The sequence below is a fragment of the Ostrea edulis genome, chromosome 5, assembly GCF_947568905.1.
Source record: "Ostrea edulis chromosome 5, xbOstEdul1.1, whole genome shotgun sequence".
In the NCBI taxonomy this organism is placed as follows: Eukaryota; Metazoa; Mollusca; class Bivalvia; order Ostreida; family Ostreidae; genus Ostrea; species Ostrea edulis.
The window spans coordinates 33,960,674-33,977,692 of NC_079168.1; the positions used below are offsets into that span (position 1 = coordinate 33,960,674).

Genomic DNA, 17,019 nt, shown 5'->3' on the forward strand with positions numbered 1-17,019 from the left:
AATCAGAGCTTACATAGTCCGAGTGATAGAATCCGATCCAGCACAGGTTTAGCAGAGAAATCTCCCACGGGAAGCTGACTCACTGCTGCGGTATGTTAACCACTCACATTATGGCTTTTTAACACAATCTGAGCAAACTGGTTTATACATGTACCTTGTATAGCAGAGACCTAACAAAGCCGCCATTAATTCTCGGTTGCTCGCTTCAAATTCTAAAAATGTCGGTATCAATCACGATAATGCACTAAAAGATTTTTATCCAATCGAAAGCCAGAATGTTATTCTTTTTTAACATAATATGTAACAGGAAGGGAGAAAATGCAACGGACCAGACCGAGATTCGAACCCGGGCCCCCTGAATTCTCTAGTCAGGTGCTCTACCAACTGAGCTATCTGGCCACGGGCGATCGAATCCGGCTGACCGCTAGACATACATAAATCGTTTACCTGACTTCACAGAAACTTAGGTTGCCGTCGTGAACCTTGCCATTTAGATTGAATCTTATAATATACTTTAAGAAAAAAAAATTAAATAGTTTCTTTCTCTCTCTCTCTCTCTCTCTCTCTCTCTCTCTCTCTCTCTCTCTCTCTCTCTCTCTCTCTCTCTCTCTATATATAACGTTATACATTTAATGTCATTGCATAAATATAAGTTATACATGTATATAAACACATTATATATATATATATGTATATTACAGGTATTCATAGCCAATTATACTGATTTATAATACATGTATGTACTAGTGCTGTATCCGGTATCCATAAGTTATTTTCAAAGAAAAAGAGTAAAAATGTATACAGTAGATTGGCAAATGCCGATTTTTATAAACATTTTAGTAATCTTGCGTCTGCCAGTGGTCTAACGGTAAATTACGAGGTACATATACATAATGTGGATAATGTTTTATATGACTCTGATGATACAGGCTATGCAGAATTAGACAGAGAAATTACTTCTAACGATATTGAAAATGCTATTGGGAAATTGAAACTTAACAAAAGCTGCAGTGAAGATTATATGCTAAATGAAGTTTTTATCAAGTGTAAAGATGTTTTATTGCCACTTTTGTATACTTTATTTAACAAAATATTTAACACAGGTTTATACCCTGAGGCATGGTCTAGAAGCTGTATCGTACCATTATTTAAAAAAGGTGATGTCAATGACACAAATAATTACAAATTCTCTAGTAAGTTGTTTTGGAAAACTTTTCACAAGGGTACTGAATAGCAGATTATTGGATTGGGAGAAAGATTACATTATTACAGAAGCTCAGTATGGATTTAGACCAGGACTTTTAACCGTAGATGCAGTATTTGTGTTACAATCTCTTATCAATAGAACTTTGGGTAACAAGAAAAAATAATATTTTTGTTTTGTAGACTACCAAAAAGCGTTTGCCTCTGTAAATAGAACAAAATTTTGGTACAAATTGTTACATTTAGGAATACAAGGAAAATTCGTAAAGATTATACAGTCTCTTTATAAGAATGTAAAGTCTTGTGTAAAGTACGACGGCTTTTTAGTGAATACTTTTGTAATGAAGTGGGCCTTATGAAAGGTGAAGTTCTATCACCAATACTATTCTCATTGTATGTAAACGATATTGAAAATAGTTTTATACGAGAAGATTGCCCGAGTATTGATATTTATGCTCTCCATTTTTATAAGAATATAAAATACTATTCGAAGAAACCGGTTTTCTCATGTCCCGCAGCTTTGTTATTTTTCTTGGCAATTAACAATAGAATACATATTGATATACATTTAATCAATATTTTTCTTCTTATGTACGCTGATGATATGGTTTTGTTGTCTGAGAGCGTTGTTGGCTTACAAAGGATGTTAAATACTTTATCTAATTACACGAAAGAATGGGATTTGAGTGTTAATGTGCAGAAAACAAAAAATAATGATATGTAGAAATGGTAGTAAAATTGAAGACAACGAAAACTGGTATTATGATGATGTTCTTTTGGATATTGTAAATGAATTTAATTATTTAGGAATGCTTATGTGTTACAATAGGAAATTTTTGAAAACGCAAAGGTATGCTGCTGAGCAAGGTAGAAAAGCATTGTTTGCAATCAATAATAGTCTTAAAAATTATTGTTTTAATGTAGAAACTAAATGTTCGGTTTTTGACATACTTAGTATATATTAGTAGCGTATTATCCTATGGATCTGAAATATGGGGATTCCATAAAGCCCCAGATGTTGAGAAAGTACACATTGGTTTTTGCAAGAATGTCCTGGGTGTAAATAGAAAGACATGTAACAATATGGTTTACAGCGAAATAGGAAGAGTACCTTTATGTATTTTAAAAAAATTAAGTACTGGATAAAACTGAAGAACACAGACAATTGTATTTTAAAGGCTTGTTACGAAGACATGTTCACTTATAATAATAACTGGTTAGCTAATATGAAAGAAGAATTGTCTAATCTGGGTTTAACTTACTTGTGGGACCACAACAGGAACCAAAATATTTATAAAATTATCGAACACAAAATGTTAGATATATACAGACAAAATATAATATGTAGTTTTGAAAGTTCATCAAAGTGTATGCTATACCGACACCTTGTTGACAATTTTTGTGTACAGTATTATCTAACAAACCCTTAGTATAGTAAGCAGCTTATTACTCGTTATAAAACCTCGTCACCATGCGTTATGCATAGAAACCGGTAGACATAATAATAGTCCCAGAAATATGAGGATTTGTAAATACTGTAATTTAAATGATATTGAAGACGAATTCCACTTCATTCTAAGATACCCTCTTTATAATGAATTAAGAAAAAATATATTAAACAATTTTATTATGCAAAACCAATTGTATTTAAATTGACCAAGCTTCTGAGTGTAAATAACATAAAAAAAACTGAGTAATTTAGGTAAATATCTTAAATGTGCCGCGAAAGTACGTAATGACACGGTTATCAATTAGTACATAGAGCATATTTTTCCCGCATATACCAGATACAGTACATACTATCTAATATTAGTGCTCTGGCAGAGTTCCATATAATGATAGAACAACAACATAACATAACACCGGTATTGTGTGAAATATTGTCATTTATTAGATGACAATAAACAAATATTATCATTCTGTAAAATGATAACAAAAACAGCTAAGGGGATATCGAGACAATACTGACAGCACAAGTTGCTTCTATAAAAATCCCTGAATATGATAAAGTGATCTCCCCTGTTATACAAGTAAAGTTAAATATATATATATATATATATATATATATATATATATATATATATATATATATATATATACTGTGTTTATATATAACTTAAATTTCTGCAATGACATTAAGTGTATAACGTTATGTAAGTTTATGCACTCTCCATATACTGCTCCTGTATGTATTATATCTTTATATCTACTGTACTGCCTGTGTATATATATGTGTGTATGTGAATCCAATGTGCCATATGGCTCACGCAAATAAAGAAACTGAAACTGAAAGTTATCAAGAAGTTCTAAATACTAATACCTGAATAAATGTTGTCATTATAAAAAAAATGTTCAATTGTTGACGCACGACAACGGACGCGATAGTTACCTGGGTGTATGAGATTGACCTTAAATAAATAAATTGAAAAAAAACAAAACAATCGATCGTATCAGCCACTCCATCGTCAGCATTCTAAACCAAGCCAAAATAGGAAATAAGGGCATTATCACCGTAGTAAATTAACTCATTCAGAGATGGGATATGCGATAGCGCGTTCTTTCCTGTTTAAATGCTATGTGATGCAGATTAGTAATTAGATTTTGAAAACAATGGACAACTTCTATGCCTTGTGAACACCTGTAATTGTAAATCAAGGTATCCCATTTATCTTTCCGTTACAAATTAATCAGCTTTGTTGCATGTATGTCCCACGACTAAAGCGTGTGTGCGTCGAGGGGGGGGGGGGGGTATTGTTTTGTCCAGCATGTCCAGAACTTTCCCCTTGATCATAACTTTTGAATTTGAGTGATGGAGCTCTCATATTTTGAATATGCATCCCTTGTGATAAGACCTTTGTTTTGGTACCCACATGTTCTCCTTTGTATCAGATTGACCTACTCTATAATAGCAAAACCTAACCTGGACAATACATCCTGAACAACGGGCTTTCATATTTTGCACAGTGTATACCGATTCCGTATGACAAGGAATTGATTGAGACAGATACACGGAGCTTATTACAGGTTATTCATTAAATTATTTTGCACGAGTTCGAAGTGGGTTTGTTATTACCATATTGAAGAGCATATCCCAAGCATAAGAGCATATATATAAATACATGTAGATATATTGCTTTATTACTATAATTAGAAACAGTGTACACGATATTACCTTACCAAAGCCAAAAAAGGATGGGGGTGGAAGGATGCAAGAATTACTGACAAGAAAAGCGCAATGGTATGGAAAACGGTGTCGTCCACTATCAACACCTGTGTAAAATCTTACTGGAATAAGAGTTATGTATTTTCTCGCCGGTATCCTAATGCACGTGTATACCATTCCCTTCTCAGCTGATATGCGTGACGCACATGTACTTAATACATTAGATAAGCACAAGATAACGACTTTGCTAAATCAAAACATTGATTTATCAAAATATTATTTATTTTTGATTTCTTCTTGAGGGAATAAAATTCCATGTACTTTTAGATACCATAAGAGTATTCAACTAACGAGGTACCACTTTCTTTTCTTTAGGAAGATTCTATCAGAAAACGCGACTAAATCAGGAAAGGGCTTCCCAGAAATAGGGCACGCATTATGTTTGCTCTGTAAGAAAGCCTAGTTAGCTCATTTTTGAACCCCAAAAAAATTATTTTTCGCGTCATAACACGTAATGCCTACGAAAAAATTCCAAATATACATCTAAAGAGAGCCAATAACACTATGATTTTTTTAAAGTGTGTATAAAATGAAGGTTAATGACGATTGTTTGACAAATTTATGTTGGGGCGTTTTCAAGATATGATGATAATTTGAAATTATAATATTTTTTTTGGCAAATTCTACATGGCCTTCACCGTGTTCTATACCGCATTAAAGACAGCAGATTATCAACACAAACAATGGGCTAAGGGCTTCTGAGAGAGAACATCAGTGAGAAATACGTATAAAAATTGAAGTCAGTGTAATGTGGAAAGTGGTACATATTTTTAAATGTCTGCAAAATGCAATTTTTATAGATACATTTCATTCATGTCTTATGAAATTATACAGGAATTCCCAAAACAACATGTACTTATTAGCATGTTTAATTAATGCTAAATAAATATTATGATAAACGGTTCATTTCTAGATACTATAATCCACATGCCCTATCTTTATATAATATACACAATATCAAGTCAGTAGATATAACTTTCAACATAAAAATCACTCCACATTTTCATGTCTTACGTTCACAAAATACATGTTTGCAAATGCCAATGGCATATATATCGGATCTAAAGAGGTTTTTTTTTTTTTTTTTTTTTTTTTTTTACAACTGTCATGATTTTTGACCCGAAACTCTTAAACGCCCGACGTAGAAATGTCAAACAACCCGATTTATACATGTAATCAAGGGACAATGCACTTTCAAAAAATACTTTCAAAAAATCCCTAGGGGGTCCCCCATTACCTTTACTAGCCCCTGGTCTAGATGATTTAACATAGCTAAACCATGTGATTATCTGCTGCATGGTTTTATCCAGAGTTTTAAAACATGTCTAATTAGCACACCTATTCGGTTTCCAATTTAAAGGTTTATGTAGCTGCATTATAATGTCTAGGGAAAACCTAGTGAAACTGTTTCAAGGATTATGATCAATGTGTAGATTGTTTGAATTTTGAAATTCTTCTAAATACGAGAGCGGCTTTAACTTTTAGATTTTGAGCAATAAGTATTTTAATTGAGGGGGGGGGAGGGGGGGTGGGGGGGCGTGTCCGTATTTGGTGAAACTTTTGGGAAAGGCTATAAGCCCGTGAACTGATCCGACCGGAAATTCCGTGAACTCAAACACACACATATTGCATAAGTCATACGAGATACTTTCGTTTTCCTTTATAAATAACTTTGATACTGCTGTACTCTATATTCACGGGCCTGATTCTAACACTAATTAAAACGTAATCGAGTTCACGGGCCTGATTCTAACAATAACTAAAATGTGATTGAGTTCACAGGCCTGACTCTAACACTAATTAGCATGTGATTGAGTTCACGGGCCTGATTCTAACACTAATTAGGATATGAGCCAGTTCACGGGCCTGATTCTAACACTAATTGGGATATGATCCAGTTCACGGGCCTGATTCTAACACTAATTAAAATGTGATTGAGTTCACGGGCCTGATTCTAACACTAATTATGATGTGGTTGAGTTCACGGGCCTGATTCTAACCCTAATTAGCATGTGATTGAGTTCACGGGCCTGATTCTAACACTAATTAGGATATGATCCAGTTCACGGGCCTGATTCTAACACTAATTAAAATGTGATTAAGTTCACGGGCCTGATTCTAACACTAATGAGGATATGATTGAGTTCACGGGCCTGATTCTAACCCTAATTAGCATGTGATTGAGATCACGGGACTGATTCTAACACTAATCAGCATGTGATTGAGTTCACGGGCCTGATTCTAACACTAATTAGGATGTGATCCAGTTCACGGGCCTGATTCTAACACTAATTAGGATGTGATTGACCTCATGGGCCTGATTCTAACACTAGTTAGCATGTGATTGAGTTCACGGGCCTGATTCTAACACTAATTAGCATGTGATTGACTTCACGGGCCTGATTCTAACACTAATTAGGATGTGATTGACTTCATGGGCCTGATTCTAACACTAATTAGCATGTGATTGAGTTCACGGGCCTGATTCTAACACTAATTAGCATGTGATTGAGTTCACGGGCCTGATTCTAACACTAATTAGCATGTGATTGAGTTCACGGGCCTGATTCTAACACTAATTAGGATATGATCCAGTTCACGGGCCTGATTCTAACACTAATTAGGATGTGATTGACTTCACGGGCCTGATTCTAACACTAATTAACATGTGATTGACTTCACGGGCCTGATTCTAACACTATCCTTGTAAACCCTAACCCAGTACCAGTAGATCATAGCCCAGTCCCTGTAAAGTATAACCTAATCCCTGTAGAGTATAACCTAGTCCCTGTAAAGTATAACCTAATCCCTGTAGAGCATAACCTAGTCCCTGTAGAGTATAAGCTAGTCCCTGTAAAGTATAACCTAGTCCCTGTAGAGTATAACCTAATCCCTGTAGAGCATAACCTAGTCCCTATAGAGTATAACCTAGTCCCTGTAAAGTATAACCTAGTCCCTGTAGACTACATATGTATAACCTAGTCCCTGTAAAGTATAACCTAATCCCTGTAGAGCATAACCTAGTCCCTATAGAGTATAACCTAGTCCCTGTAAAGTATAACCTAGTCCCTGTAGACTACATATGTATAACCTAGTCCCTGTAAAGTATAACCTAGTCCCTGTAGAGCATAACCTAGTCCCTGTAGAGTATAAGCTAATCCCTGTAGAGTATAACCTAGTCCCTGTAGAGCATAACCTAGTCCCTATAGAGTATAACCCAGTCCCTGTAGAGCATAACCTAGTCCCTGTAGAGCCTAACCTAGTCCCTGTAGACTACATATGTATAACCTAGTCCCTATAGAGTATAACCTAATCCCTGTAGAGTATAACCTAGTCCCTGTAGACTACATATGTATAACCCAGTCCCTGTAGAGGATAACCTAGTCCCTGTAGAGTATAACCTAGTCCCTGTAGAGCATAACCTTGTCCCTGTAGAGCATAAACTAGTCCCTATAGAGTATAACCTAATCCCTGTAGAGCATAGCCTAGTCACTGTAGAGCATAACCTAGTCCCTGTAGAGTATAACCCAGTCCCTGTAGAGTATAACCTAGTCCCTGTAGAGTATAACATAGTCCCTGTAGAGCATAACCTAGTCCCTGTAGAGTATAACCCAGTCCCTGTAGAGCATAACCTAGTCCCTGTAGAGTATAACCTAATCCCTGTAGAGTATAACCTAGTCCCTGTAGACTACATATGTATAACCCAGTCCCTGTAGAGCATAACCTAGTCCCTGTAGAGCATAATCTAGTATCTGTAGAGCATAACCTAGTCCCTGTAGAGTATAACCTAGTCCCTGTAGACTACATATGTATAACCCAGTCCCTGTAGAGCATAACCTAGTCCCTGTAGAGTATAACCTAGTCCCTGTAGAGCATAACCTAGTATCTGTAGAGCATAACCTAGTCCCTGTAGAGTATAACCTAATCCCTGTAGAGTATAACCTAGTCCCTGTAGACTACATATGTATAACCCAGTCCCTGTAGAGCATAACCTAGTCCCTGTAGAGTATAACCTAGTCCCTGTAGAACATAACCTAGTCCCTGTAGAGTATAACCCAGTCCCTTTAGAGCATAACTTAGTCCCTGTAGAGTATAACCTATTCCCTGTAGAGCATAACCTAGTCCCTGTAGAGTATAACCCAGTCCCTGTAGAGCATAACCTAGTCCCTGTAGAGTATAACCTAGTCCCTGTAGAGCATAACCCAGTCCCTGTAGAGCCTAACCCAGTCCCTGTAGAGCCTAACCCAGTCCCTGTAGAGTATAACCTAGTCCCTGTAGAGCCTAACCTAGTATCTGTGGAGCCTTACACTATCTTAGCCTATAAAATGCAACTTTGTCTCTGTACAACAGTATCGTATTTCACTGATAATAAATTTTCCATACATGTTTATCATTAGTTTAATCATAAGGCACAATTGAATAGTCTCGTGGGGATTCGGGTTAGAATAGATCTTCAGTACCCCCTTGCTTGTCGTAAGAGGCGACTATTAGGATGAGACCGCAAAAACAGAGGTCCCGTGTCACAGCAGGTGTGGGACAATAAAGATCCCTCCCTGCTCAATGACTATAAGCGCCGAGCATAGGCCTAAATTTTACAGCCCTTCACCGGCAGTGGTGACGTCTCAATATGAGTGAAATATTCTCGAGACGGACGTTAAACAATATTCAGTCAATCAATCACAATTGAATAAATACCCAGTCTCTCTGTGTTATAGACTTTACCAGTCATCTTGAGCTAAATCAACATTTTTGTGCCAGACCCATTTTTGTGTGCATCATAACTCAGTATCTCTATAAATAGTTGAATCTGCAACTACTACATGTACATGTAAGAGCTTGACGTATTTGACAGACATTTTTTTGCACAATTTCCTCTGGTACTCAGTCTTGATTTTAAGAAGAAAAAGTTGAACAGATAACATTTTTATTATCAAGACCTTAGACATACAATGATTACATTATCACATTGTTGTAACCTTTGACATTGAACTATTTTTCAGATACATGTACTTATGAAAGAGCTGGCTCGCATTCTACCTCATGCTCCAAGATTGCTATAGCAATTTATAGTAACACATAATGGCTATGTTAGACAAATTGATAATGATGGGTAATCAGATCAAACATCCTTAATATAAATCAAATTTACATAATCTGTTAAGAATTGAATATATATTACTGGGTAATTAAGGGGTCTTTCATGAAAAGAAATGAAACATCTTTAAGTTTTCATAAAACATATGAAACAACAATTTTATCTTTCTTTCAGTGATTAATTGGTAAACGCATTAAACGTTTCAATGTTCCATGGGAAATACAACATAACTATTTATTCTATATGTTGAACAAGAGGCCCATGGGCCACATCGCTCACCTGAGCCACCTTGCCTCATATTTAAAGATTTTTCCTAAATAATTGTATATGTAAAACTTTGATCCCCTATTGTGGCACCATCCAACACCCGGGGGCCATGATTTGAACAAACTTGAATCTGCATTATGTCCGAAAGCTTTCATGTCAATATCAGCTTTTCTGGATCAGTAGTTCTTGAGAAGAAGATTTTTAAACATTTTCCTTATATATTTGTATGTAAAACTTTGATCCCCTATTGTGGCCCCATCCAACACCTGGGGGCCATGATTTTAACAAACCTGAATCTGCACTATATCAGAAAGCTTTCATATAAATCTCAGCTTGTCTGGCTCAGTGGTTCTTGGGAAGAAGATTTTTAAAGATTTTTTTTATATATTTGTATGTAAAACTTTGATCCCCTATTGTGGCCCCATCCGACCCCCGGGGTCATGATTTAAACAATTTAGAATCTGCACTACCTAATAAAGCTTATCTATAAATTCCATCTTTTCTGGCCCAGTGGTTCTTGAGAAGAAGATTTGTTAATGACCCTACCCTATTTTTACCTTTTCTTGATTATCTCCCCTTGGGAGGTAGCCTGGCCATTTATTTTAACAATTTAGAATTTCCTTTACCTAAGAATGTTTTGTGCCAATTTTGGTTGAAATTGGCCCAGTGGAGTTTGAGAAGAAATCAAAAATGTTAAAAGTTTACAGACGGACAGACGAACGTAAGGATAGATGGACGGACGCCGGAATATGGGTGATCAGAATAGCTCACTTGAGCTTTTAGCTCAGGTGAGCTAAAAATGATATTCAAGAAAAGGGTATTTATGTAGGCGAAATTGCATACCAAGTGCGCTATACCCCTTTACGCGGATTTATTTTCCACGATTCGGAAATCGTCGCGAACAAAGCGGAAATTGGATACACGCGGAAAAATCCTGATATACGCTATAGTGGTAGGGGCGTTATTCACTCCCCTAGCCCCTAAAATCAACTGGGAATCTTGTTCCTCTCTAAATTTGACCACAGTCGTGTACTTGTAGTCCTACTTTCAGTTTCAAAAGCTTCCTTCATTATCAAAATGGTCGCGTTCGCCTAGTGGTAGGGCATTCGATCCGCAACCCAGAGGTCTGATCCCATCAAACACAAGACGTTTTAATAGGTATTGGCAGTTTCTTTCCCAAACACCAGGGATCGATTAATGTAAAGATTACGTGAAACCTAATTCCTGCCACCGTAATGGCTTTTATCTTCGTGATTTTTATGTTCTCATTTCACTCAAACGAACCTGAATAATTTGTGAGATAAATAGAAACGTGTCTAGGTATACAAGCGTCCCCAGAGGTGCAGCATGATACACATACTGCACAAAACGAATCTGTTATTTTGATTTATCCATTTAACATACCAGATAAAGGATAAACATAAATGATAAAGGATACCTACAGAGGCTTTTCACAAACAGTAAATGCAAAACTGTCAAATTGATATGAAAGATTTTAAATTTCTCAGACACGGTAAAGAGGAGAAAATATTGTACATACCTGTACAATATACTACAAGGAATGTTTAGAATAAGAAAGTGTTAAAAGGTTTGTCACTGCAACATGTAGCAAATTTGTAATATTTTGATATCAGAATCAAGTTGACAGTCGTATCCAGCTTTAACAACCTTCTAAAAACTATGTCAGAGCATGGTGAGGTTATATTTGTATTTAATCACTTAATTAACATGTTCTCATACTTCACCTCCGTGAACTGTTCATATTAATGTTGATATCAAAAGCGCTATATATTGTTTGTTTACCAATCAAGGGCCCCGGGGAGCATGTACAGATTAACAAGCAATTAATTATTATAACAATGAAAATAAATAACAATCATTCGGAAGTACCAATACTGTCCGAGTTCACATTTTAAGTGTATGTTTTTCAACTAATTGGGTGATAATGAAGATTGACATTCTGTACTTCTACCATTTGACTGGTTATAATTGTTCCATTATTTTTTCTTATATTCAAAACTGTGTTTTTTAAAATACAGATTTCACTCCACTCTACTACACTCCGCTTCTTTTTCTCTTTTTTTTTTTACCTCAAGTCGAATTTGTTCTCTGTTTAACTAATGTTTGATCTCATACTTGAAATCGGAATTCTTCAATCGTATGATGAAAGTATGTTCTGAAAAGAAGTGAGCCATTATATTGTGTTCTTACTCGTTAAAACGAAAGACAGCAAACTGCGAAGAGCGGTGTACAAACAAACAGATTCGTGTCATCGCGAAATACGACCTGTATTCGTTCATCGGCGTCATACACGTAATGTACATGTAGTTTACAGCGGTTTCATCGTCATCACTCACTCCCTTCCACAGTAAACACATGTAACATTGCAAGCTATCCTACAGTGAGACTATCGTGTGACTTTGAAGTTTCCTCAAAACGTATAAATAACGTAAATATACTTACGAACTGGAATTGTGATCCGTGGGTGGTGAGATAAATGGCACCGTGTAATTCATGGACTGGAGTTATGGAGTGGAGTTATGGAGTGGAGATTGGAGTCAAATTTTGGAGTCTGTTTTTTCTCTTTTCTTTAGTTTAATTTTTGCTTTCAAGCAAAAACTTAAATTCATTTCTTTTGTGGTTTTGTTTGTTAATAGAAGTAGTGTTCAATGGAATCTAATTTTGTGTCATCTAAAGCATGGGCACTAATGGAACACCCTTCCATTGTCTGTCTGTCCCTCTGCCACTAGGTGACACCTTATATCTATTGAACTGTAAGAGGTATTAGTTTAATATTTAGCCAAGACATTATGAAAAACACCAGCATCTCTGAAACTGGGTGTGAAGTATTCTGACCTTTCACTTAATTGGAAAACAATTCTATGAGCTAATGTAATCTAACAGAGCTTTCATTTTCAATTAGTATGTTACCTAAAACAGTGACAGTTTATTCTATGTTTTAATCAAATTTAACTGTTACATAAATAATGACCACCATTGCTTTCAACACATAATTGGAAGGTGATAAAAACCCCTAAACTAAATTTTATCTTTCTGTCACATCTTTGTTATGTCTGCTAAAACTTTTATAGGTTTTTTGACCACACAGCTGTACAATGTAGGTTAATAAAATGTTACAAGGTTGTTTGATTTTTGCAAATTCGTTCAAATAGCTACTTCCATGGTTTATATGCATTTCCATATAATCCATATTGAGGAAGATTATTCAATGATTTTTCTCTCGTTTACTTTAAATATGCAACTATCAACTTGGTTTCTTAACATGGCACTTTAAAAAGATTATCAATTCACATATACATTTACTTAAATAATATACTTTGCTATGCATTCAATATATTGGTGACTCATGTTGTTCTGCGGAAAACTAAGTTAACCCAACACTAGGTCACATAGATCAAAATTAAACGGTCATTGTTCACAGTTTACTCAGGGTGTAAGGATTCTGGGCTTTCACTTAGAAAATTATCTATGAGCTAATGTAATCTAATAGAGCTTTCATTGTCAATTAGTGTACTATCTAAAACTGTGACAGTTTATTCAATGTTTAATAAAGATAAACTGTTTCAAAAACAATAAATACTTTGCTTTAATTGACTGGAGGTGTGATATGACCCGTGGCTGATTTTATTGTTCTCAGGCAGCATTTTAATGAAGATATTTTACATTGCATCTGTCTGTTAGAATTATTAGGTTAGCACAAGGGAGAGAATGCTTACAGAATAGGAATGCAAGAGTGCAAGTTTTTGAGGGAGGGAGTGGACTATCACTACTATGTAGTGGTATAAGTGTATAACTTATTTTAAATATATTTTTGATAAGTTCAGATAACCAAATGAAAAAGATCTTTCTATTTGTTTTTATTATTTTCTATAAAGATAGGACTTTTCTGTTAATTACACAATTTAAATCAATCGTGTTTCAAAGATATAAAAAAATCTAAAACAATAACCGATTTATTTACCGACTCCACAAAAATAATATATTTGAATAACTCCGCCTTAATTTGATCCCACGACACTATATCTAGGCAATCAACAATAATGGCGAACAATGAAAACGAGGGGTAGACCAGCGAACACAAGCAGTTTAACAGATTTAGAGAGAAAAGCGAGGAAGAGATAGGGAGATATGGAGAGAAGTAAAGAGAAAATTATGCTATATTAACAATAATATGTACATTCTTCCATCATGGCTTTAATTCTGTATTTTCCCGCAGTCATGCGCCTGGCGGATCTTATTAAGATTCAACAGAAAAGTTGAATGTCAATTTAACTATAGAAACAAGAGGTTCACCGAGTTCAAAATCGATGATAATTTTAATTTTAGCGTACATAACATACACCATGTATATCTACCCTCAATTTCATATCATTTTTTAAGCTCAGATACGCCATATATAGCTTTAAAAATTAATTAATATTCTTGAAATTTTTTGAAAAACGGTAGGTGTAACACCGAAAAATTGCTTTCTTTGCTATAAACTCTGAACCTAATAGCTCTTGAGAGGCTTGTTAACACATCTAATGAAACTGCATTTAAACAACCAGTAAGGCAGACTAAATCTGTTGATTAATTATGTTCAAAATATTTCCAAATATTTTGAAAGAACCGTAGTTATTTCGTCAGTATCATGTCTATCTATTCACTTCTGGTTTAATTTTCCCAAGTTCTGACTACTTACATAAGTGTCAGAAACATAAATTTTAACTGGGTCATTGTTCCTGTGAATTACTAATCAGATGTGAAGCAGCCAACAATCATACAAAAATATTGAAGACTTTCAAACTAATGCAAATTCTTGAACGTCTTTTTCCATTCATATTTTTTAAAAATCTCAGACTTGACTCCAAACTCCACTCCATAACTCCAGTCCATGAATTACACGGTGCCGAGATAAATTAGACCTTTAAAATACAGTACCACGTCAAACGTTTTAAATATCTATAATTAAAAAAAATGTCTTCCTGTAAACATAATATTGACAAGGTATACCACGACGCCATCTTGGTTTTCGTTTTTACCAGCTGCATCGCTTGAAAATTTCGGCGGAAAGTTCGATATAATGCAATAATTAGAACCTTACCGTTTAGAAGCAACTCTGTCAAGGTCTTACCTTGTCAATATTATGTTTACAGGAAGACAATTTTTTTATTATAGATATTTAAAACGTCGAGTGCCTGTGCACGTCAAGGGCGTTTGAAATGCTAATTGCAGACATGACATTTTGATGTGTTGACATATCCCATTAAAGACCTTGGCCGTACGCAAATAATACTGAAACACACCGTTCAAAGAAACTACACATGCACGGCTACATAATGTAACGGTTATGCAAGAAAATTCGTTTGGAGTGTTTCCAGTTATGAGTTAAAAGAGAACAACACGCCGCTTCGACAGGTACATGTAGGTAGATCTGAGTTTTTCTTGTTTATAATAATTGAACCACTGTTGACGAAAATCGGGGAATGTAGTCAGCTGTAGAAATGATTAAAGTACACGAAATAACCACAATTACCCAGATCTAAAGCGGCAAGACGACACGAGATGATTTTCCGAGTGGAAAAGGGGGTTGAATTTTGAATATTTCTCACGATTCTCGATTGTCAGGGTCAATATTGGCTCAATCAGCTAACCAGTCGAAATAAGTTGACCACTCTAGGGACGAGTTGTGCAAGTTGAAATTAAAATATTCTACTTTTTTTGATGTTGGTGTTTGTATTTTGCCAAAATTTCTATCCAAACGGGTCAGGTAATGCTTTAGGGGATAAGTTATGATTTAATGAATTGGATATGATTTAGAGGAAATGGTTATTGCAGATCCAGAATCGTACCTACTAATCTAAATTACGTCACGTAATACAAACTCATTCAGGTGCGTAATACTACTGTATCCATTAGCGGGGTGTGTATTAACCAACTTTTCCTCTAAATCATTTACTGATTAAAATTCAGATACCTGTGGTCGTTCTTTCTGCCCCCATATTGGTCTGTCCGTTCGTCTGTCTGTCCGCGAAAACTTTAACCTTGCCCACAACGTTTAGAGGGATTGTGATAGGGCTTTTACATTTTACATGCGTATCCCATTTGACAAGATCTTTCTTGTAGTACCAACATTTTTGATCTCACGACCTTGACCTGGGAGGTTTACATACTTTTTGACAAACTTTACCCTATACCATAACTTTTGAATGGTGAGTGATAGGAGCTCTCATGTTTCACATGTGTATACCTTTTCACAAGACCTTTCTTTGGGTAACACATTTTTAACTCATAACTTTGAACTGGGAGTCTAACCTACTTTTGACAAACTTTAACCTAGGGTGTAAATTTTAATGGTTAGTGATGGGGCTTTCATATTTCACATGTATATTCCCTTTGATAATACCTTCCTTTTGGGTTTTATGATTACTTTGCTGCCATACAAACATATTTTGTTTTTTAAAATTCTTAGAAATGTCAACATGTAAAATTTTAAACCCCTGTGGTGGTCTAAGTGCCCAAGGCCCTGGGAATATGGTTGGCGTTCCATGCTCAACATATAACTGTGCACCTAGTTTGTTTCTTAAATAATCAGGTATATAAAGATCTTTAAACATATTTTCACTAAGGCTAAAAAAACAACAAAATGTTGGTTTCCACTTTCACCTCAAATTTTTTAAAGCTGTATGACCCGATGTCCATGTATTATTTTTGTACGTAATTACTTTAAAGCGGATTAATTACTTTATAAAGTTATTAACTTTCCCTTAATTACATGCTGGAAAACATCTGCATGTAAAAGAAAACAGTGAGAATATTATTTAGAAAGTAAATATAGTGTGGTACAGATATAAATCATCCCATAATAGACGTCTATAAATAGACCCACGCGCGTCAGGGGAATCCCAACATGAATTATTCACCCATACGCAACTGTCTAGTTTAAAAGCTGAAAGAGCGTAAAACAACGAATTACTAAGAGGTATTTGATATTATTATTTCTATTAAACTTATGGCACGGTACTGTTGTAACAAAATACACAGCTTTACACAGATAAGACCACCGATGATCTGAAAGTTTGAACTGGTCACGTGACTGTCACTTGAAATGGCAGAGTGATGCGGTTATTTGTAAACATCGATTTAAAATCAAATAATTTGGGTTAAAACAGGTGAAACAATGTATGATATGTCATACAGCCTCATAACTACATATATAAGGTAGTTTTTT

General features: G+C 35.3%; 1 protein-coding gene across 4 annotated transcripts in view; it reads right to left on the minus strand.

The window, feature by feature from the left end:
• LOC125649301 (uncharacterized) overlaps nt 1-12,319 on the minus strand; it is a 91,860-nt gene extending 79,541 nt beyond the window's left edge. The window contains exon 1 of one of the 4 annotated variants that reach the window (XM_056165857.1): nt 12,252-12,319. In XM_056165857.1, coding sequence (XP_056021832.1) covers nt 12,252-12,304 — 53 coding nt within the window. In that variant the 5' untranslated portion in view covers nt 12,305-12,319. Of the gene's footprint in view, nt 1-13; nt 201-447; nt 477-12,251 lie in introns of those variants that run through there. The other 3 variants (XM_056165860.1, XM_056165861.1, XM_056165859.1) reach the window with 3 other exon arrangements.
• Nucleotides 12,320-17,019: the final 4,700 nt, after the last annotated feature.